General features: G+C 48.3%; 2 protein-coding genes across 6 annotated transcripts in view; one reads left to right on the forward strand and one right to left on the reverse strand.

Moving 5' to 3' along the window:
- The window catches only part of SMAD3 (SMAD family member 3), a 109,162-nt gene extending 101,222 nt beyond the window's left edge, over positions 1-7,940 (forward strand). For all 3 annotated transcript variants that reach the window (XM_040968994.1, XM_040968995.1, XM_040968993.1), the window contains 2 exons: positions 908-1,052; positions 3,666-7,940. In XM_040968994.1, the coding sequence (XP_040824928.1) occupies positions 908-1,052; positions 3,666-3,789 (269 nt within the window). In that variant the 3' untranslated portion in view covers positions 3,790-7,940. The remainder of the gene's footprint in view (positions 1-907; positions 1,053-3,665) is intronic.
- Positions 7,941-13,247: 5,307 nt separating this feature from the next.
- The window catches only part of AAGAB (alpha and gamma adaptin binding protein), a 46,513-nt gene continuing 36,319 nt past the window's right edge, over positions 13,248-23,441 (reverse strand). Inside the window, exons 6-10 of one of the 3 annotated variants that reach the window (XM_040968997.1) lie at positions 19,613-19,695; positions 18,352-18,445; positions 15,948-16,052; positions 15,446-15,495; positions 13,248-14,844 (exon numbers count right to left, since the gene is read on the reverse strand). In XM_040968997.1, the coding sequence (XP_040824931.1) occupies positions 14,767-14,844; positions 15,446-15,495; positions 15,948-16,052; positions 18,352-18,445; positions 19,613-19,695 (410 nt within the window). In that variant the 3' untranslated portion in view covers positions 13,248-14,766. Of the gene's footprint in view, positions 14,845-15,445; positions 15,496-15,947; positions 16,053-18,351; positions 18,449-19,612; positions 19,696-23,441 lie in introns of all 3 variants that reach the window. The other 2 variants (XM_040968996.1, XM_040968999.1) reach the window with 2 other exon arrangements.

Consider the following 23,441-nt stretch of genomic DNA (forward strand, 5'->3'; position numbering starts at 1 on the left):
TAGGAGCAGGAGGTTTTCTTTGAGGAAGCAGGTTCAGAGGCTAAGGCATCCTGCCCAAGGATGCCCACCCAGGTCTGCTTCTGCTGTGTGGGCGGCCAGCCTCCCATCCCGACCCTGTGAGGCCCTGGAGATGATGCCATGGGCAGAAGGTTTGGCTGCATCCTTGGCACTGTGCGCCACCTCCCCAGCTCCCACCCCCATCTTTCCACGATGGCCCAGTTGGCCTTGGCAATGTCTCATTAGCACAAAGCTCTGTGTTCTATGGAAGAGATGGGGAGGGAGTGAGGGTGGAGCCAAGGGCGGGCAGGGGGGCCCAGCATCACCCAGCAAGATCGAGGGCCCAGCAGTGGCCTCTGCAGCGTCACCTCGCTTCACCTTGTGGTTATTCCTGGCATGAGCTTTTGTCTTCGTTTTCTTGCTTGAGACATTCTTGGCACTCCATCAGTGTGAAGCAAAGAGAGGTTTCTTTTGAACTTGACTTTGGGCCTGTCTCCAGTGTTGCTGTCTGCAGGGTCACACACGCATGCCTTGGTGTTGTCATGAGTGTCATCCCCACTCAGCCCTGAGCCCTCCCCATTGCCCGACCCTCCCTCACAGCCTGGAAGATGCTCCAACCCTCTCCTGAGCCTGCAGATCATTCATTTTATAGGCACTGCCTGCTGGTCAGCAGCACCACACGCAGCCCTGTGTCAGAGTGAGGCCCATCTCTGCACCTGGCTGCCTCCTCCTTGGCCTGCCCATAGCTTGAGTGGCTGCAGCTTCATCTGGGCTGTGTCTCCCCAGGGAGGGTGTGACAGCTCCCTGGGATCTGCCCCTCATGTCGTGCTGAGCTGTTGTGACCACTGACTGGGTGCCACTGGAGCCATGGGGATGGACCCATAGGGATGGCTTTTGTCTTTGCTGGCAGGGTGCAACCTGAAGATTTTCAACAACCAGGAGTTTGCCGCCCTCCTGGCTCAGTCGGTCAACCAGGGCTTCGAGGCTGTCTACCAGCTGACCCGCATGTGTACCATCCGCATGAGTTTTGTCAAGGGCTGGGGAGCCGAGTACAGGTCAGTGACATGTGTTTAGGGGGAGGGTGGGGCGGGGGGATTGGAAATTCCTCATGCCAAAGCATTGTAGCCTGGCAGGTGGAAAGGACTAGGGTATCCCTTTTGCACCTGCTATTGCTCAGATGCTGGAGCACAGGTGTCCCTGACCAGCATCATGTCCAATGTACAGATGAGGGGACTAAGGCCTTGGGACAGAGGGGGACTTGCCTGAAGTCCCACCGTTCACTGGATGGCACCCTCTTGGCCTCTTGCTCTGGGATGGGTGATGAGAGGATGCCCTGCCTTCGGGCACGGAGCCTTCACTGCCTGGTCCCCCTTCCTCCCAATGTGGGGCTCCAAACCCCACTTAGGAACCCTGGGGCCCCAAGAAGCAGGAAGTTAGAACTGAAAACCAGGGAAGGAAGGAGGAGATCTGGGACACTGTAAAGTACAATGTTTACCTGCTTAGAAAAGAAATAATTAAACAGATACTTGTTTGGAAGAGTTACAGAGAGAGGAAAAATCAGAGAACTTAACATTCACAAGCTTACTCCACAAATGGCCATGATGGTAAGAGCTGAGCCAATTGAAAGACAGGAGCCCAGAATTTCCTCTGGGTCTCCCATGTGGGCACAGGGGTCCAAGGCCGGGTCAGTCTCTGCTGCTTTCCCATCAACAGGGAGCTGGATCAGAGATGGAGCAGTCAGGACTCAAACTGGTGCCCATATGGGATGCTGGCGCTGCAGATGGCAGTGCCACCCTCTATGCCACAGTGCCAGCTCTGATTTTTGTTTGTTTTAATTAAAAATTCTAAATACCGATTTCAACATGGTGCAGGCATGGATCAGCCATGGTCGGCTTTCCCAGATCACTGTGCTGGGAGAGTCTGGGAGGACCTGGATGTACAAGGGTCTGCCATGCAGCAGGCCTGTGCACCATCTTCCCACCCACAGCTCCCAGTGCCCGCAGCAGACGCTCCAGTACCCATGCGTCAGCCGGAGCCAATGCTAGGCGAGTTCCTCTCCCCCTCTTTTTCATTTTTCCAGATGTTTGGACTCCATTTTGTTTTGCAGTCACTCTGCACCCAGGCCAAACCCATTTCAGTGTTGGCTCAGGGCCACCGTTTATAATGAGATCCAGATGAGTGTGACTTACGGAGAGACAGAATATCATTAGAAGATTTCACCCTCCCCCCACCCCAGCCCTCCTCCTCCACCTCCTCAGTGAATTTAAGCTGCCATTCTCAGGTCTGCCCCATGGTCTCCTTTGTCTTTCAGAAGTCCAGCATGAAGTGACATGGCGAGCAGCCATGGTGAGAGGCAGACTTCATGAGGACTGGCGACTGTGTTCTAACAGTTGCCGAGGTCACCCCAGACCCAGAGGGCTGGCTGGCATGGACCACATAGGGCACAAGAGGACAAGATCAGAATTGGCGTTTTTGCATGTGGAGGGGAGGGAGATGTTTAAATGTGACCCTCAGTGGTGAAGAGCCAGGGGACACACCTGTATGTACTGTTGTCCTGTGGTTTCACCACAAAGGGGGGGGGGGTGGTGGTGCCCTCCTTCAGGCAGGCCCTCACAGGGCCATGTCACCAAGTAGGGAAGTGTAGGTCAATTCAGACAGGCAGGTCTTGGACCTAGTGCAGTATCATGGCTGATCATTCCTGTGGCCATGAGGGGCCCCTCGGTGGTGGCAGTGTTGGACACCTTCCCCCAGGGGCACTGTATCCATCACCCCGTAGACTGCCTGGCCAGCACACCCCGTGCCCTCAGCCCAGCACGCGTCACTGCCGCCTGGCAGCACTGCACAACAGCCTAATGAGCGGGTGCGGCCCCTTCCCAGAACAGCCTTGCCGCCCTTCTGTGTCCTAGGCCAAGGAGGCTAGGGTTTCAGCTGTCGGCCGTGTGAGGAGGCCAAAGGCAGGGCCCAGAGCCCGTTGCTGTTGTCCCCTCCAGCTGGCACTGGCTGCTAGGGCCTCAGCAGATAGCCTTTGCTCCCCGGGGCCTCAGGGAGCCAGCCCGCAAGCTGCGTCACCCGCCAGACTGAATTTACACACAGAATGCTTTGGGCAAAAGAAACGTGTGGTGTGGCATGCCTCTCTCTCTTTTTTTTCCAGTAATTGTTCCACAGTTTGCTCTGCTTGTAAGATTTTCCAAAATAAGGCCATGGGTGGGGATTGTATCAGCACATTGGGAATGGGAGGCAGGTGCACTCTGTCAGCACGTTATAGGAAGCACACCCCTCCATCAGACAGACATGTACCATTGAGGAGGACCCGGGGCTGGGCCTGGAGCTGTAGTTGCCCACCTGAGATGCCCATCTAGAGAGACCTCCACTGCTGGACCTGGCCCACCTCCTTCCGAGCCAAGGCTGAGAATGGGGGTGGGGTGGAGTTACTTGGGAGTTGTTGCTGGTCAGAAGCCTTGGGCCTTAGTAGCCTCAGCTATTGGTCAGCACTGCCTATGGGGGCAGCCTGGAACCAATTTAGGAGATTACACTCCAATGTTTACTGCCAGAACAGTAAAGGATGCTTGACGTATGTGTATGTGTGTGTGTGTGTGTGTGTGTGTGTGTGTGTGTCCTGCTGGACGCTTTCAGAAGTCTTCTATCCCCTCCCTCCTGTTTCCCTGTAGGAGACAGACCGTGACCAGCACTCCCTGCTGGATCGAGCTGCACCTGAATGGGCCTCTGCAGTGGCTGGACAAGGTCCTCACCCAGATGGGCTCCCCCAGCATCCGCTGCTCCAGTGTGTCCTAAAGACGCTGGGGCAAGGGGAGGGGAAGGGGTTGCGCCAGGACAGCGCCCGTGTGGAGGTCAAGAAAACTCAGAACTCTGATCCATCCGTCAATCGTTGTCAAGGATGGACTTTTTGGTCTTCAGGTTGCACCAGCCTGTTTCCCGAAATACAGAGATGAGCCGAGGTGACCTGCTCATGAATAAGTGCCATCGTGTCCACTGAACTCACTGCCCTGCGGCCTGGCTTGAAGGATGAGGCTGGCTTCTGTTTGGACAGGGGAGGGGGGGCATTGAGTATGTAGGTGGCTTTTTGCCACCTGCCCATCCCCTGCCACTTCCTTTTCTTTATGTCAGTGATGTGATTGTCACAGTTCAGCAGGAAGTGCTCCTCAGAAGATTGTTGCTAGGAAGCGGGCAAAGCCTTGTGGTGAGGAGGTGGTGTGAGAAATGGGCAGGCTGTCTGCCTCTTTCCCAGTGCTCTAGATCAACTGGGCTCTCCCAGCTGGGCACCCCCATCCTGCAGACCCTGTTCCTCCTAAGCAGGGCTGATCTGAGATTGCAGAGGGGGCTCGTCCAGCTCCCTCAGCTCTTAGGATGACGGGTGATGTGTTTAGTAATACCGCACACACGATGGTGGGCCAAGTTGGGGAATGACATCTTCTCCTTGAAGAAATTCTCTTCCATGTGTCCTTTTTCACTTGGAAAAGCTGGAAGGATCTACTGACGCTTGGTGCATATGCAATGTATGGTTTCTACGATTGCATTAATCTCAACGAGATGTGAATGACGTCAAGTGTGTGGAGCAGGCGATGTTGGGGGCTGAGATGGCCCTGCCCTGTGTCTGCCATCATCAGGAACAGAGTGTGTGCTGTGTCCTGATGCACACAGCTGCATTGGTCCATGCAATCCATCGCATTGATTTGACCCACTTTATTGTATGCCCTTTGAAATGTGTTTCATATTAAGAAAAATTAAACGGGAAACCATGGGGGTTTCTAGGTCCCAACAAATGCTGTCCCAAGAAGCGTCTCCAGGCCCAATAGAGGAGGCACCTGTCTGCATTTCTGGAAGCTGACATTTACAAGAGCAAATGCACCAAAGCAGTTGAGGGGGAACATCTTGGACCAACACAGGCCAAGGCAAAGGGCTGTTAGAGTTGCTTCTCGCTACCGGGGACTGCAGGTTCCATGCCAGGTCTGTCCTTTCTGGCCATCTAGCTCCCTGCAGAGGATCCTCTCAGTGTCAGCCTTGGTGGTGAGGCTGTGAAAGTGCTGCTCCCGGTGGCTCCCCTCCACGAGCATCCATTATTTCAACTGGAAAAAATAAAGAGAGCCTCTTCTTTTGCAGAATGCGGCAGACACAATTGTCACCTGCAGTTGGTACCTTTTACTTTGCTGCTGTTTTTTGTTTGTTTGTTTTTAAATGAAATGATGTATCCCATATTCTTGCATGGATTTATACCAGGAAAAAAATTAACAGGGATTTCCTGTGGAAGTCCTGTCTTACTTAACTCCAGGTGAAGGAAGTGTGGACTTTGGGCAGGCGCTGAGCCTCCACTGTGATAAGACTTCTGATGTTTCTGTGAGGTTGCTGGGGGTCTCCCCATGCTGGATCCTGTGTCCCAGGAGAGCTTGCCTTGAGCTTTCCAGGCTGGACAGCCACTCCAAAGTGCTCCCTTTCTCCACACCCAGGGACAAGGACACAGCAGGAACACCTAGCCATCTTCTCATGGAACTCAAGACTCCACTTCCTTGGAGGAGGCTGATGTGTGCGCCTGGCATGACATGATCTGTGGACACAGGAAGACCCCTTCACCCCCAAACCACCTGCTTGTGTGTTTTGTGCTCCCATTTGGCACCCAGGACACGAGTGTTCCACTCTGACAAGTGGGGCAGCTGTGGCATTCTCCTGGAAGCCGTGGGCAGTGACTTCCGAGGGTCGGAAGTCTGCTGCTGATGCCATCCCATGAGGGCTTCTGGCAGTGCACAGCCGTCCTTCCTTCAGGCGCGGCCCAGTTCTGTCCTGTCCATCCTATGGTCACACCTGGCTGCATGTGGGTGATGTCTTAGAACCCTCAGTGCTCAGAGCAGAAGGCTACTTGCTAGGAGGTAGGAGTGTTGCGTTTTCTGACCCTTGTCTTTGTTGGGTAGCCCCCCATCTCCCGGGGGGAGGAGGGTGTGTGGCATTGCTGGCAGGCCAATCGTGAGCAATGCTGCAGAATTGGCCACATTCAGACGTTAGCATGTGGGGTTGTCACCAAAGCCTTGTGTGGGTGCTTTGGACACGTGTAACAACTGTCCCTTCCTTTAAGCCATCAAGCTTGTTAGTTTTAAAATCGTGTTGTATGAAAGACATTGATATTTGCGAAGGACAGCTGACAGGGGCAGGAGGGAACCAGAGCAGTTTCAGAGGTGGGCACTAGATAGTAGCTGGCCCTGGCAGCCCGGCCGTGTTTGTTGTCCTCTGGCACCTGTCCCAGGTTCCCTGCCATGATGGCTTCACACAGGGACTGGTGCTGACACGGAGCCCTGGTCTTTAGCACTCTCAAGGAGCCAACTTTTATCCCCTTTGCTCCCTCAAAACACCCCCCTTCTCTCCAGCCCTTTATTTAGTAACGTAGATCTTCCCAGCGCATGTGTAGGTTAGCCACCCTGGCTGGTTTGGGTTTCAAGCCTGTGTTGGCACATCATCTCGGTTGGCCACCTTCCTGGCAGACTGCAAAGGACCTGATGTTTGAGATGAGCCTGGAGCCGCTGGTGGGGACTTGGGATTTCTCTTGGGACGAGCACATGTGAGGGCCAGGCTGCCAGCAGACTGTTCTGTTGCCCTGATGTCATCAGTGTTGTGTTTACTGATCATGGTAATTTCTTTTGTAAATCATTGTGAACTCTGAAGTGAGCCCATAGCACACAGCGTGTGCTTAGTTTTTCTCCACTGCCCCTTGACTTCCTCGAGTTTGGCTGTATTCCAGGGTTCAAGGCTTTCACTCACACCATTGAATTTTTTCAAGTGGGGTGTGTGTGTGTGTGTGTGTGTGTGTGTGTGTGTGTGAGAGCGCAGGCATGTGCATGCATGCCTGGCGAGCATGGACTGGAGTGGTGTGGGGAGATGATTGTCATGCTTGGCCCCAAGCTGCTATTGCTGCAGCACAACTCCCAAGGGGTGGCTCTCTTTAGTCCTGGAGAGGAGATGCTGGGGAGGGAGCCAGCAGGTTGCCTGCAAGGACTGCTGACAGCAGGGGCTGCCCAGAGCAAGGCAGGCTATGGGTTTAGGTTGAGGTCCTGTTCCTTACTGTATGCCTTGAAGTTGGGAATTCTAACATGACACATGTCCTCAGCAAGGAAACTTCAACTGACACAGCTGAGTTAGACCACAGTGGAAGGTCTCACCCCCAGCCCCCCAACCCCAGCAGCAGCCTCAACCTGGTGGGGGGAAACAGAGAAATACCCAAAAGACCTGGAGAAAAAACAGCGAGGCATCCAGGAAGGGAGTGGTGTGCCATCCAGCTACTGCACAGGCCAGACTGGAGTGAGAAATCCTGTCACTGCATCTTTTATAAAGTTCCCAAGTGATGAATACTCCAGTACTCAGAGGAGTGACATTTTCTTAAAATGACTCAGACAACTATGTAAGTTTCTTAGAGCAAGTTGCAGGGGTGCCCCCTCATGAGGGCAGCAGCCGTGAGTTGAGCATGGCCCTTTGGGGGTGTTGGTAGGTTGGGAGAGCAGCCAGAAACTCCCCCTGAAGTTAAACACGGGGCAGTGTGGAGTCCTGCCCATGCCCCCCACAGGGTTCTGTGAGCCAAGCCCCACTCCCTTGCCAGGGGCTGCAAGCTGCACAATGTGCCAGGCCATCCACATCCCAGGAGCCTTCACTAGCTTTGGTTGCTGCAGCTGCCAAACTGGGTGGTTTTGGACTGTGCTGGGGTGTGCCAGGGGAAGGGGCGGGCAGGGTGCAGGTGACCCTTGCTCTTCAGGCAGCCTGACCTTTTCAAGTCTTTTGTAAAAAGCATGTATGTATTTATAGTATTTTAGATTTTTCTAACTTTTGTATCCTAAAAGTAGAGCACCTGTTTGTTTAAGCATTGTACCCCTTCTTGTTAAAGATATGTCTTCTGCCCTCCTCTTCCTCTTGTTGGTGCCCTTTTAATAAACTATTCTCATTGAAAAGCTGCCACTGTCTCAGGGTGGAAGGAAGAAGTCTGACAGGTGGTCGGGGAGGGGACTTGGAAAAAAAAATGTAAGCCTTGGTGTCCCCTGACCAATGATGTGCCCAGCCAGCTTGGTCCATCACCCTCACATCCTCACCCAGCTGGCCACTTCCTCAGTGCCAGGAGCTCCTGGGTCAATGTGCACATGCCACACATCTCCCTGGGCACATTTCCCTCCAACTCCCACATCTAAATGCTGCATCTGTCCCAGCAGTGCCATCTTTGCAATGCCACTGGACATTCATTTGGCAATGACTGAAGGCCATTACCCAATCTCAGGTCCTGCTGTCTCTTGCTTCTGCTAGTCCTCTGTTAGCCGGTCTTCTGTGTAATGTCATTGTGTCATAAATGCCCCCGGGGTTGGGTCCTATCAGAATTATTTAGGAAATTAAGAAATTAAAAAAAAAAAAGTACTTTTGAGTGGATTACGGCACAAGATGACCCAAATGTAAAATACCACTTTGTCCATAGGAGTTTGGGGGTGGGAGAAACGGGCCCCTCTGCAGCCCCGCCTCCTCCCAGGGCCTAATGCCGGGACAGTGGGCACCAGGACGCCTCGAGAGTTGCCCTCCATGAACTAGAGCCACCTCCTGCTTTGCAGATCATTCTCTGGTCACTTTTCCCACCCTTCTTGCATACTTTGTGGACTCTTAAGCAACATGTCATCTTGAATCCAACTGGCTCCTGGGGCTCCATATTTTAAATACCAACTACCTGTTCAGTGTGATCTCAGCTGGGCTGTCTTCTCACCTCGCTTGCACCACTTCCTTTACCGTCTGCCCAGTAGTGGCCTGTTCTCCCACTTGCACAGCCATGCTTTCTCTGCTCTGTGGGTGCAGAGTGCCCCTGCTGACATGATCTCACTTCCTGAACTCCCTGGCACCTGCTCTCGGTCTGCACCTCTCCTGACTCCCTCTCCCCACATTCTCATGCACCACCCGTCTATGGATCACTCACACTCTTTGCTCTGCTTGGAATGTTAACCCCTGCTCCCCCGGCTCCCAGGCCCTTCTGCCACATTTCCATGGTCTGCCTGGCCAACACTGGGCCACTCAGTCTCTAGGATGCCTTCCTGGGTATCACCAAGGTCCCTGATGAGGTGTTAACTGCTGGTGGCTTGTCCCATCTAGGCTGTGAGCTTGATTACATTTTAACTATCTCTGGCTTCTTTGTTTTGCTGAACAGAAGATTCAATCTGTGTCCATTTGCGTCTATTTTTCTAAGGGTTCGGCCCTGTAGTAAAAACCAATGAAATACCACCAAAAAGTTTCTTTTTACAAGAGCAGTTTCTGCAAAATTCTCTCTCTCCAGTCCAGGGACAGTTCATATGTGGAAACATGACCATCATTCTTTATGATGGAACTTCCAAAGAGTTCATGGGAAATGGAATGAAAAGGTAAGTTTGGGGCAGATGTTTGGCACAGCCATTAAAATGCCCGGGTCCCATACAGAGGACCTGGGTTCCAGTCCCGCCTCCAGCTCCATGCCAATGTAGTCCCTGGGTGGCAGCTTAAGTCCCTGCCACCCATGGGGACATCTACATTGAGTTGCCAGGTTCAAGTTTAAAATAGTGGATGGGAGTGCGAGCTGTGCATCTCAAATATATGAGGAGAGTGAAGGTCTCCAAAAAACTCATGGAAAATGCAAACTATGGAGAAGTTGCAAGGATTTCAAAACAGTTTTGCACCAAAGTAAACATCTTGCCAAACTGTATTTTCCCATGGAAATGTTTCTCTATTCCTGTAGGAAAAAACAAACCAAAAAAACCTAATCACAATGTTGGATCCACTCTCAGCCTCAGAATCCTCCTCAACACAGCTAACAGGTGCTACTAATACAGCTCCAACTTTCCTGGGATAGCATTAGGGCTCAATTCCTTTTCTACCATAAAGTCTTCAGCTCAGTCATCACCTCCGGAGCAGATGAGACCTCAACACCATGTGGTACTACCAGGACCCCTCCACCGTCACTCTGTCTCTACCTCCACACCACTTCTGTTAACTGAACCGCTTAGGTATTCCCAGTACATTCCTATGTCTTATTTCCATACCTCATTCATGCCATACCATCGCGCTTTTCAGTACCATTATGAAACAGCTGAGGCAGGCTAGCTTTAATACAAGGTTCATTTAGCTCTCAGTTCTGGTGGCATTGGCTCAGCTTTACATTTCAGCAGGAATGTGTCGGGGAAGAGGTCACATTTTACACCAGGGAGCCAGAGCAATGGGTCCCATAGTCCCTTCCAGGGGCATGTTCCTAGCTGACCTGAGGAATATCTCAGCTCTGCTTCACAGGGGTCCTTCCTCCCAGCTCTACCACACTGAGGCTCTCCATATACCAGCCTTTGGTACATAGGAACCAGAACACCAAAACCCACCCCAAGATGCTGCTCGCCACCCTCCCCATCACTACACACACCTGTCCAGACTCCTGATCCTTCCAGGTCAAGTGAAGCATCTCTCCCCGAGGCAGCATCAGTGTCATGGGAACATTGGAAAAGCATGTTTTCAAACCTTCCCCAGACCTCCTGGGACAGAGATGACGGGGCCACTCCTCCGCGTGATCCTGATGCCTGATGTGGGACCAGTCTGAGGACTGCGACTGTCAGATGTGCTCTGTGCTCTCCCCTGCCCATACTGCTCTCTTCTTCCCACAGGACACAGGCTGGTTGCTAGGCTGTTCTTTGGGACCCTGTCCTGCTTGCTCCCCCACTTTTACCTGAGTTGAACTCTAAGCTCCTGGGCTCCAGCCTGTGTCCTCCACCACACTTCTCCCAGAGTCTGGCCCCAACAAGGCTTGCAAAGAGCATGCATCTTGCCATGGCAAGCACCCAATAGAAGGAACAAGGTTAACATGCACTTGACCATTCATGGCTTTCTCAAGGTTTCCTGGGGAGGCAGGATTGGCATAGATAGGCCTTCAGACTTCAGGTTCAAAGAATTTCTGCTGTTTCCATAAAGCTTCTAATAAGAAGCAGGGAGGGCTTACTCAACTAGCAGGGAGAGCCTTATGCGACCTGCTTCTGTCTCCTGGCTTGGCAGCTGTGGGAGCCAGGCAGAATTTTAGCCTATTGACAGATACACACAAAAGGGTTTTCAAAGGCAAACGTTCTGGTCTTTCCCCGGCCCTTGACTTCCACCCTGCCAAGATTGTGCTCCAAAAATGCAATCATGACCACGAGGGCCAGGATCTGAGTCAATGCTTCCCCAAAAGTAAACAAAAGAACTGTGCATTGCAGGGAGCTGGAACTGTGCAGCAGCTCAGCCATGCTCCAACTGAGGATCCCCAGGCTGCAGTGACTTCTGTTCATCAGAGGGACTAGTGAGGATCCAGAGAGATTTCCAGAGACCTCCATTAGCAACAATGCCTGCCTTGACGTCTGTAATAGGCATGGACAGTGCCAAATAATGCTAAGGCCCTTTCTGCAAGAACTTACATGCTAGCATAGAACAGCAAGTAGAATCTGTCAAAAACCAGTTTGCTTGTTTTTTTCTCACAGCCAGCATTCTGTTTTCACACAACACACAAATTAGAGAAAAATTAGGGTAGTGCTTTCCAACTGACCTTGTATAAAGGCAGTTCCGAGCCCAGTGCACTTGACAGATTTTCATGCATTCTCTAGCCTGTTAACATTTGCTATTTAATAATCTAATGCCATCGCTCAATTATCTCTTGTGAAGTTTTTGGAAGTTGAGGAGCAAATCTAACTCAATGGAACCACCATAAAAACTCTGCCAATATCAATCAGAACACTCAATGAATAAGAACTCCTGACCACACTAGTCACACAGATGCTACAGTTAGCATTATGTCAGCAAATGCTCAAGTTCAGAAAAATTCAGAGCTTTCATCTTGCCCGTAGACAGTGATTCTTCATGATTGTTTTTCCACGGCAGATCAAGGAAGGGCGATGGGCTCTCCTGGTGGCCACGGTCAGGTGGCTGGTCCAAGGTGAAAGGAATCTGACAAGCTGTGGCAAAGATGTCCCTCCCGACCTCTCCACACTGGGAAAATGAAATTAGCCATATATCACAGTTCACATGTTATTAGTTTGCAGGGATGCCCTGACTTACATTCCTGCCGTGGTCCTTGAATCCCAAATTACTCACCCCTCAAAGCCTAGCTTCCCTGACTCTATCTCCTCTGCATCTGATGTGGCCAAGCTTTATAAATACAAACACACCGGTTCTGTCAATCTTCTCACACTCTGGCAGGATGGCATCTTCAAAAAATTATAAAAATGCCTGGTTTTAGCACTCTAAAATAATTACCTAACATGGTTTTCTTAGGGAAAAAATATTTATTTTTGTTGTTTCTTATCTTCCAACATTCATGAATTTTGAAATTTTATGGTCATAATCGCTGGTCACAAACCATACTTTCCAACAAAAAATGAAGGGCCTACTATGAGCCAAAGGCTGTGATGGGCCAATAAAGTATGTTTCAGGAAAACAAAAAGCCAAGTCTCTTATGTTAAATCCCAAATGGCTGGTCCATAGCAGCATCACACAGTCGCTTTTGATAAACTCCAAGTGTCACTGCAGTCTTAGTTCACAGTCACTTTCTTGACACGGTTTTTAGGCACACCATAACCCCATGTGTCTCCAGTATCCCCAAGCAGCTGAGAGCTTACAAACATGAGTTGCAATTATAAATAAGCATGGTGAGTTCCCAAAGAGCAGCCTGACCGCTCTTAAGACAACAACATACATGTCTAATCCAATGGGAGATGGATTGCTTTTCCTCCTTGACTAAAAAGCCATAAAACCTTAATAATATACCTCAGCTGGCTTCCTGAAGAATAATCATTTTAGGGCCTGGCACAGTAGCCTACTGGCTAAAGTCCTCACCTAGCATTCCTGGGATCCCATATGGACAATGATTTGTATCCCACCTGCTCCATTTCCCATCCAGCTCCCTGTTTGTAGCCTGGGAAAGCAGTGGAGGACAGCCCAAGGTCTTGGAACGCTACACCCACTGGGAAACCAGGAAGAGGCTCCTGGCCTCAAACTGGCTCAGCTTTGGCCATTGCAGCCACTCAGGGAGTGAACCAGTGGATGGAAGATCTTTCTCTCTGTATCTCTTCCTCTCTGTAAATCTGCCTTTCCAAAAAAAAAAAAAATCTTTAAAAAAATAAAAAAAGAACAATCATTTTAATCATCTGGCTTTGTTTAATCCCTACCCAACTATATAGCCTAAAAGTCTTCTTAAAATCTTACATGTTCGAAGAAAAACATGTTCCTTCTTTCATTTTGTAACCTCAGGGCCCAACTTCCCTTAATAGACTTAATCAATGGCTAATGCAATCACTTTAAAGAAACACCAATAGGATGGAGGTGGACACAAACCTTCAGGACAGTTAAAAAAAAAAAAGAGAGAGAGAGAGAGAGGAAATAAAACCAAACAAGTGTCTGCCCCCAGAGTGCCCTTTACTGAATGCTCCACCCTTTGCCATGGCTCCTGCCCAAAGTGGCGCCAGCAGGACCTGGGAACATTCTACTGCTTCCGTCATGCCTCTGGTTCTACAGTGCGCCAAGGGTGGTCCCAGGAGGGGGTAGGCACCTTCCTTGGGAGCATGCCATGTGAATGGGTTGAAGCTCGCATTAGGCCTGGGAGCCAGCACCATCCATCCACAGGACTCTGAATCAGGACAGGGGGCGGGCGGCTCAGGAAAGAGTAATGATAGGCACTAACCAAACATCCACAAAAACAGAAATGGGACCCTTGTTTGCTCTACTTCCCCTCTGGCAGTTGCTTTCTCTGGGGTCAACCTGCTCAGACCTGGCAGGGTCCAGAGCGCATGGGGCTGCAGGGTTGGAAGGACTGAGACGGTCTGCCTTCACCGGGAGCACAACAAGGTGTCTAACCCTTCACACCTTCACCCACCCGCTAAGCGTGGCTACTCTGGCAGTGATCTTCATTTGGCTTTCAAAGAGAAGCAGGGCCATCTGCCTTGTTCTGCGGGCATACAGGGTGACAACACAGCTTCGGCCTGTGCAGCAGTGCAAGAATAAGGTAAGGGAGTTTCTTCACGACAGCGGGAGAGCAGCACTTCGGCCTCTGATCACGTTCACTGTGTGGCCCACCAAGGATTCCTTAAGGTTCTCGCTCCCTCCTGTGCACAGCCACATACCATCAGAACTCGGGGGGGTGGGGGGGCGCAGAGAGGGACTCTGTGGGAAACCTCGGCCTTGCTCACTGCCATCTAAAAATCCACATTGGTTTTCCAATTTATTTTTCTAGCATGAACTCAGACACCGCACTTCAAAAGAAATATCCAAGCCGCAGTGTTTCACTTAGAGACTAACCTGTGGGCTGCCACCTCGGGGCCCCCTTCCTCATCCCATCCTATGTATAGCACATGCCATATCTGCAGCTGCGGAAGCCTCCCGGCTCACAGCACAGGCTCCTCCGGTGGGGAGAATCTCCACACACCTGCTGAGCTGCAGGAGTTAGGTGTCAGAGGTTGACAAGGAATGGCATGGCAGTTTTCTTCTAACTTGGGTAAACCACAGAGACCTCTCGGGTCTGTTCTATTTCCATTTCCAGAACAAAGAAGAATACCAAAGGAATCCTCCCTCAGTACTGTCATACTCTTCGGTCCTTTTCAGTACACTGAGAAAGACTTCCCCTTTGCCCCCTACTAAGGACTTTAACGGCCCCAATAATTAAGGGGGGGGGCCTGTCTACATGATCATGGGAAATCCAGCAACACAGAACACAGCTGGGCGGGGTATCTCAGGTGGGGAATGCTAGCTTCGTCATGAGTTAAGACCCTAGGGGCGACTTTAGTGCTCTTCATCAGAAGAAAGGCCTTCAATTTCATCTCTGTCTCCCCCAATTGCCATCCAGAAAGCTTTCGCTACCTGTGGAGAGAAGCAAGCAACAGAGTTTAGGCAACAGCTCAACTTGAGCTCAATTTGTGTGCCACAACTTGAACCTTAAATTCTACCATTTCTCCTCCATCCCTCCCCCCCACAACATACATCAAAACCCTTAAAGGTCCTCTCCTCCTCTTTATATTAAGGGTACAAAGAGCTGTATGTGAAGGTGATGTGTAAGGAGAGGCAGAGCTTCAGTATTTATAGAAGAAATGCATAAGGCCTTGCTGTCTAAAAGGGAACTAGATAAACAAATTATGACATTCATATAACAGAATGCCATCAACCATATAAGTTTCCTGCCAAGAACACGTGTTGCGATGGTAATAGCAAAACAAAACAACTGAAGAGTTTTCCAACCCAAAGTCAGGAAGGCAAACAGCCTAAGTCTCAATGAAGGCTCTGCTACATTCAACACACATTCGAAAAAAATCTCGGTTTGCCTGTAGCAACTGCTTGACTGCTGTATAAATATTTAATCAGCCATCAGTTAACTGAAAGGTCACAGGAGGACCTGCTAGAAGCACATAAGTGTGATATGTAGTTATTGCATGGAGCTCAATAAATACCTCACTGATTGTCTCACCTTTTCTGCATGCAACTTTCTTTGCTCGTGAGGCAGCGTCGCAGCCTTGTCTAGGGGGAAAATATATCTTCAGAAATTTGTCTAAGAGCACAAGACAAGCTGGAGTGTATGGGTGTCCTAATCCCAGAAGGTGGGAGACAGGTTTCAAAGAAATATGTTTATAAGGAACAGAGTTGGTTATTACAGCTATTAGAAAGCTTAAACTTTCCCGGCAGGATGTACAATTATATATAGGGGATCTATGTTAAGGAGATACACAAAGAAAGAAGCAGGGGGAGGCGACAGGAGAAAAAGTTAAGAGGAAAGAGAGTTGAGAAAGGAGAACTCTTCCCAGACCACTTTTACCAATAGAAGATGGCACAGTCCCCAAGTAGGTACGTGTCACAAGACAGCTAAAGTACAGAGCTCAGACTCCAATCTAGTAGGTACAAAACAAAATCCCACTACATAAAATAGATGAACATCCATACGGGAACATGCTAGCACACAAGGCATCTCTTACCTTTCATTTCCTTTAACTTTGAAAACAGTCGTTCAAAATTGTCCAAATCTCCTCCTCCCGTAGTAAGACTGGCTAGTTCTTGAATATCCAGATCTAACATGGGGTCTGAAATAAGCATTTGTCACATTATTTTTTTCTGTGCCAAACCCCAAACATGTAAGGCAATCCACACTAGGCAGGCTGAGAGCTGCCAAAGGCTGAGTACCCGATGGGAACCAGCTGTGCAGCTCCTGGTGCCTTGCCCTGCTTGATCCTTTCAGCACAGTGATGTGCTAAGGAGTTTGTCCATGAACTACAACCCAGAACTAGATTAAATCTATTCTGCAGGCCCATCTGCCCTTGCTTTAGCCACTGGAGGCGCTTCCACAAAGATGGTTTCTGTGTCTTCTCAACATGTCCCAGCTCTTCTCGGAGCCACTTCTTTCTTCCTAATACTAGGAGATGCTGCAGGATCACCTGAGACCTGGATGCAAACACTTCTCAAGGGGTCCCAACTGGAAGACCCAGGTGAAGCTCCTGGCTTCAGCTTGGCCCAGTCCTAGCTACTGCAGACAACTGGGGAGTGAACCAGCAGATGGAAAATCTATTTTTCCCTCTATAACGCTGCCTTTCAAATAAACAAAAATTTTAAAAGAGAAAACCATGAGTTCATACTGAAGAAATAAAGGGCTCATCCCAGCCTTCCTCGTTTTATTTATGCTTCTTCTCTAATTTACCTGTATATATTTTTCAGTTTCTCTATATAATTATTTTTCATTTATAAATATAATTTCAAAATTGCCAGGCCATACCCCGTGAGAAACATTTATTAGGCAGAATTTTGTATTTGCAGCCAGTTCTTTTTGCTTTTGGTCCTAAGAGATCCACTTTGATTTCTGTTTCAAATACACTTACGGTAATTTTTATCTTCCCCACTCCTTCAGTGTGATGAGGGTTTGTTTTAATGGCAGAGACTTTTTTTTTTTAAAGATTTATTTATTTTATTCTTATTATTTTTTTATTGGAAAGGCGGCTATACAGAGAGGAGAGACAAAGAGGAAGATCTTCCGTCCAATGATTCACTCCCCAAGTGAGCGCAACGGCAGATGCTATGCCAATCCAAAGCCAGGAACCTCTTCCGGGTCTCCCACGCGGGTGCAGGTTCCCAAAGCTTTGGGCCGTCCTCAACTGCTTTCCCGGGCCACAGGCAGGGAGCTGGATGAGAAGTGGGGCTGCCAGGATCAGAACCGGCGCCCATATGGGATCCCGGGTGTGCAAGGCAAGTACCTTAACCACTGTGCCACCACGCGCCGGGCCCGGCAGAGACTTTTTAAACTGGGAAACAATAGGAATGCCCTGGTGTGGTAGCCTAGTGGCTGAAGTCCTCGCCTTGCACACACCGGGATGCCATATGGGTACCAGGTTCGTGTCCTGGGGGCCCTGCTTCCCATCCAGCTCCCTGCTTGTGGCCCGGAAAAGTAGTCAAGGTCAACCCAAAGCTTGGGAGACCTGGAAAAGGCTCCTGGCTCCTGGCTTCAGATCAGCTTAGCTCCAGCTGTTGCAACCACTTGGGGTATGAATCAGTGGATGGAAGATCTTCCTCTTTGTCTCTCCTCCTGTCTGTATATCTGTCTTTCTGATAAAAACAAATAAATCTTAAAAAAAAAAAAAAGATCTAATGGGAAGGATTCAGTTGAGAGGATAAGGTTGCATAAACTTTAGAGGGAAGGAGTTCACACACATTTATTTTTCTTTAAATTTTCTGCAACTAATCACTTGAGTTTTCTACATGAGTTACCCTAAAATCAGGAAAAAAAAAAAGCTTTACAATAGCTTTGCTGCACACGTGCCCTCTCTGACAACACATCAGCCGTTTGCAGTAGAAGAAAAGCAACAGCTACTCAGCTCCCTGTCCACTCAGCTCCCTGGCTTTGCAGCTGTGAGTAGCAGAGGGCATCCCGGTTTAGGTTACAGGTGCTGGATGTCACTGGTCAATTTATTAAACTTCTCTTAATCACCAAAAATAATGTCTCTGCCAAATTAAAACAGGAGAAAAGTGGATATAAAAGAACTTTTAAAAGGATGTGAAAGGGCATGCATACACTACTACTACTCTTGTGACCATCAGTTCTGACTGCTAACCACTACAAAGAAAGCAACAGATGCAAAGCTGTGAGGCTGTTTCATGACCCGCTTGTGTCTTTGCTGGGACCATCTGAATCAGGATCCTGCTGAGACAAAACAGTGCCTGCAAGCTCTGCGAAGCGTGTATTCCTCCCTTTTGCTCTGACAGCCATGCAGGCTCACGTTCAGTTGGCACACTCCATCAATTTTCTTTCCCTCCTCAATGATGAACTGCTCGTGTGCCTACACCAAACTGATCTGAGAAGGGACTTCTTCCTCGCCAGCCTGAGAAGGGCCTTACCCACAAGGCTTTCCACCGGGGCACTTGTAGCGTTCGATGTGGCACCCCGATGATCCGAGAGGGGTTCGGTCCTGTCTGCTGCAGGCAGGTGGGGCTGCTGTGGAGAAGAGCACACATGAGGCACGGACACGGAACAGGCTCGCTCAGGCCTATTCCCAACGGGCTCAGGCTGTGGCTCCTCAGCTGGCTTTATAGGCAATAATAGGCACGAGGCATGCAGACAAGAAGGAAGGTGCAAGATCACATAAAAAAAAAAAGGTTGAAAATTCACTCACTGGGGAGTACTGTCCCTCCAGGAAAAACTAGGAAGGATTATGGTTTTGTTGTAGAGTGCTACATTTTTTTTTCTTAACATCCATGTTATATTCAAAATGTGAGGGGGCAGATGATATGGCTCAGTGGGTTAAAGCACTTTGAGAAAACCACATCCTGTATCAGAGTGCCCAGTTCAGGTCTGGATTATTCCATTTTAGAACCAGCTCCCTGCTGAGGCTCCTGGGAAGGCAACAGATGGTGGCTCATGTACTTGGGTCCCTGCCAACTATGTGGAAAACCCAGCTGGAGTTCCAGGATCCTGCCTTTGGTCTGGCCCAGTGCTGGCAGTTGCAGATATTTGGGGGAGTGAATCAGTGAATGAAACATTCTCTCCCTATCTCCCTCTGCCTTTCAAATATATATCTGTATAAATCTAACATAAAAATGTATAGCTGGTGAAGAAAAAGTCCCTGGAAAGACAATGGAGTGCTATAGAATGTGCTCTTGGTTTCAGCATGCTGACCAGGTCAATTTGGACCAATGTCCTTGAGGTAGAAGACTGAAATCAGATCGTATGCTTGTTCAGGGTAGGGGCCTGGGCTCGGATTTCTACAGGACCTTGTACACAGGAAGTAGTACTTAAAAAAAGAACCATCAATTTTATTTTCTATTCAAAGATCTGGATGTAAGTTTAAGCTTTAGGGATTCCCAACATTTTCTTTCTTTTCTTTTCCGTTTTTTTTTTTTTTGAACAGTGCCCGACCAATAAAACGTGAATCAGCCCAGACTGCAGACATCTTACAAGGACTCACTGGCTTAGCTAAAACTAGCCTTCTTCTCTCAACAGGTACCTTGGCCTAACAGGGCTGTGTCAGGTTTCCCTTTCATCTATTTTTAATATTCTTGGTCACCTCTTACATGGAAAGGAAAAAATGATGCATGTGTTCAGACTCATGACGATGAAACATGAAAGTCAAAAGAACAGCAGAAAAAAATAAGGCCTTACCCCTGAGCGACAGGTCTCTGTGGACTCAAGGCCATGGTTTGTTCCCGCCAAGGAGTTGAGAAGACTAAAGCCTTGGTTCCTATCTGGAGAGAAAAACACAGCACATTTTTTTTTTTAATTTATTGCAAATACATTTTTGTAAATAAATTTTCTCATTAACTGTAAACTCAAATATTGTAAATCATTAACAATGACTGTGATATTCATGAAACAAGGCTATTTTCTCATTATCCAGGTTCTATTAAAAAAAGTTATCAAAACTATGCATGGTACATGCTTGCAATGAAGGAATCATGACTGGGTTTGAACTGTACTACTGCAACAATGTGGAGGAATCCAATACGGAGGGAGGGCTTGGAGAGGGGTTGGGGGAATCCTAGAGCCTATGAAACTGTGTCATAAAACGAAATTAAATTAAGAAAAAAAGAAATTAAAGTAAAAAAAAAGTTATCAATACTCTCTCAATTATGAATTTTTAAAAATCACAGAATAATCCCTGTCAGTCCCGTTCAAAAACAATGGCAGGGCCATTACAGCAAACAGTGCCACCCAGGCCCTATCTGCAAAGATTATTAACAGTAGTGACATTTTACAAATGTACCAGTGTTATGAATGTTAAAAACATTTCTAAAAAATCAATACCAAGGTATTATCATGTCAAGAGAAATACTCGTGCATTTTGGAAACAAAGTTCTAATGTTGAGACACCTGAGTCCCCTGCAGCCCTGCAGTGGGGCCTCCAGCACTCAGGATGTTTGTGTTGACAGCAAAGCATAGTTCTGCAGCAGACGGCCAAGAACCCAACATAGCATTCAGCACCAGTCCCCATTGGGACCTCAGTCTCACTGGAACACAGTTCCAGGGCAGGGATCAAGGAGCTTCCACCTTGAGCAAGTACTCCAAGGAAGTCTGTGGACCAGGAAGTTTGACAAACACCATGTTAGAGAAAGGCAGGGGGCCACAGGCCCTGAGTCCACAGAATGGCAACAACACAACCTTCTCCCACCTTGGCTCTCCCTCTCCCTTCCCTTGACTCACTCACACTCCAGCTCTTTCTCTTATTTAGACTCCCAACATCCTTCCCCCAGCCAGGCAGCACCTGCTGTCAAATACTTGGTCACACACAGGCACCAGAGAAGTGTCTGCTGTGTCCTCCCTTCTCCCTCCCTGTGAGGTGTTGTTCTGTCCTTACCGGCAATGGAGCCCTCACTGTGGCCTGCTGGGCCTTTGCTGGTAGCTTTGCTGAGCCCAGCTTCTCACCCCAGGCACTCTGTGCACAGCCTAGGCCTGCCCCCTCATTGTCCAGGTGATCCCAGGCTGGTGGCATTGGAAGGCAGGACTGCCCCACAGCTCCTCATGCTACACGTCAACAGCAGCCGTGTGGTCTGGGATTCAACCATATGCTTGAAGCCCCCTTCGGCTCCTCACCCAAAACTTTGGGGTGCCCAGTTCAAAGACAGTGATCAGGTTTTCTCAAGGAAAAGCACGGAGGCTCGGAAGCTTGAGAGAAGCACGCCTGTGCCGTGTCCTGCACCAGCAGGCTCAAAGCTGCAGGATGCTTAGTCCACTCTAGCTGAGGTCTCTGTCTGCTGACCTGCAGCAGCTGAGTGCAGTTATGCGCAGTATTCAGGGATTTCAACTGTCATTGGGATCCACGTGAGTACTTAGATTTTAGATTATTTGTACAAAAAGCACAATAGCTGAGTAATAAGCTACCTTTGTAAGGCAGCCCCCAATATCTATGTCTGGAAATAACTCAGACTTTGGAGTAATTTTCACATCCAATTCACATGTCTCCATATTCCATCAAATTCGATGGCTATGTGTTTCTTGGGCTGGGCATTTCCTACACTGCAACTGATGGAGAATAATGCAGGACAAAGTTAAAGCATGCTATTAGAACTAAACCATCTATTTAAAATGTGAATTTTTAAATTTTGAAAGTCAGTTACAGAAAGAGATTTTCTATTGGCTGATTCACTCCCTCAGATGGCTGCAATGGCCAGTACTCGGTCAGGTGAGGCACTTTATCTGGATTGCCCAAGTGGGTGGCACGAGCTAAGACATGTGGGCCATCCTCTGCTGCTTTTCCCCGGTCCTTAGCAGAGAGCTGGATGGCAGGGGACCACCCATAAGGGGTGCCTGCATGGCAAGTGGTGGCTTTACCTTATATATCACAACACTGACCCCCAAATGACTAATTATAGTAGCTGCCTGCACAGGAGTTAATAGTGGGAACAAGACTCATCATGGTATACTGTCAACTTTTTCTACCTTTGATTTCTGTTCCTTGTTCATACATGACTCACGAACTCAAACTTTTGGAAAGGGAATGATCCTATGCCATGCAGTTTTACAATGAAACCCACTGACAAATGCCTCCTGTCCCAATTTGGATGGATGCAATTATGAAAAGAACAATGGGGCGAAAAGTAAGCTAGCAGCAGTCAGAAAACTTGAATTTTGGTCCTGACTCTGCTTACATGTGATCTTAAGACACACTGCTTAGTCTCCCCGAGCTTCAAAGTGCTGATCTATAAAACCCGGGGCTTAAAAGATATGGTGAAAAGCCCTACAAGTTTGTGACTTTGTGGAGTAAAAATGCATACTTTCGCTTCTTTCAGTGTTAACTTAGAATTTGCTTAGAATTTTTTTTAGAAAAATAAGAGCTTTGATTTTCAGTTTGAGTGGCACATGGCTTATAATTTTTAAGCAGTCAGAAACATAAATCTACAGTTAGAAAAATAATTCATTTTTGTTTATTCAAAGAGGCCTGCACATTAATGATGCTCAAAAACTTGGATGAGTTTTACACTATGACTTGAAGGTTTCACCTGCTTTAATGTTTCATTAAAACGCCGCTCACATGTACCCACTGTACAACTCTTCTGCTCATAGGGAAGAGTTACATAGAAAGAGTCCCTTTCTGTTTGCCAAGTTTCTGCTCCCCAGGAATCAGGACACGGACGTGTCACCCCTATGAAGCAGGAGCTGCCCCTTTAGCAGGCCGTTTTTCAAACGGGCTCTGCCATCTACGGTCACAAATTACTAGACCAGGCTGGAATAAATGAATTCATGTACTCTATTGATTTTCCTGGAACTTCAGGGATGCTCAAGTCAGAAATATAAATTTACGTAAATTAAATGATGGGAAGCACATTACTCTAGGAGGCACAATGAGTATATTAACCTGCAGTCCTATCAACAGCTGATCCAGTTTCAGTAGTCTAATAACACTGGCACCAATGGAATAACAGGTAAAATGAAAAAAAAAATGTGTGGCATTGATCATTGGCACAGACTATTCCAGGAAGCATCAGAAACAAAACCACAGCCTCCAGAATACACATTTACAACTGAGTCTTACATGGTAGGGATGAGGACAGCTGAAAAATACATATATGAAATTATATATAAAATTCTTTGGATATCTCTATCAATCTCAAGTTGCACTATTATCTTACAAATAACAAATGCATTTTACAGAGCAGTTCTGACTTATATTACATAATACATTTATAGAGCTAAAAACCTAGGCAGAAAAAGGGATAACTTTAGCCTGGGGAAAGGAGGTTTTGCTTCTTGTCTGTTTTTCCACTTAATTTTTCTGCTGTTCTCTCACTTCTCCGTTACTCATCAAGGCAATATATCAAGCAGAGAATGTGGATATGGATAATGGCATGGATTTGAATCCTGGTCCTGCCATTTACTGTGTGGCCTCACACAAGTCATGCCTCAGTTTCTACATCTTTGTTTTATGACAGTTTGCAGAATATTGTATTGAGAAATAACAGTTAAAATTTATGAAGCACTCGGGTAATGTTTTAAG

Source organism: Ochotona curzoniae, unplaced genomic scaffold (genome assembly GCF_017591425.1).
Source record: "Ochotona curzoniae isolate NIBS_2020 unplaced genomic scaffold, NIBS_Ocur_1.0 scaffold_4701, whole genome shotgun sequence".
NCBI lineage: Eukaryota > Metazoa > Chordata > Mammalia > Lagomorpha > Ochotonidae > Ochotona > Ochotona curzoniae.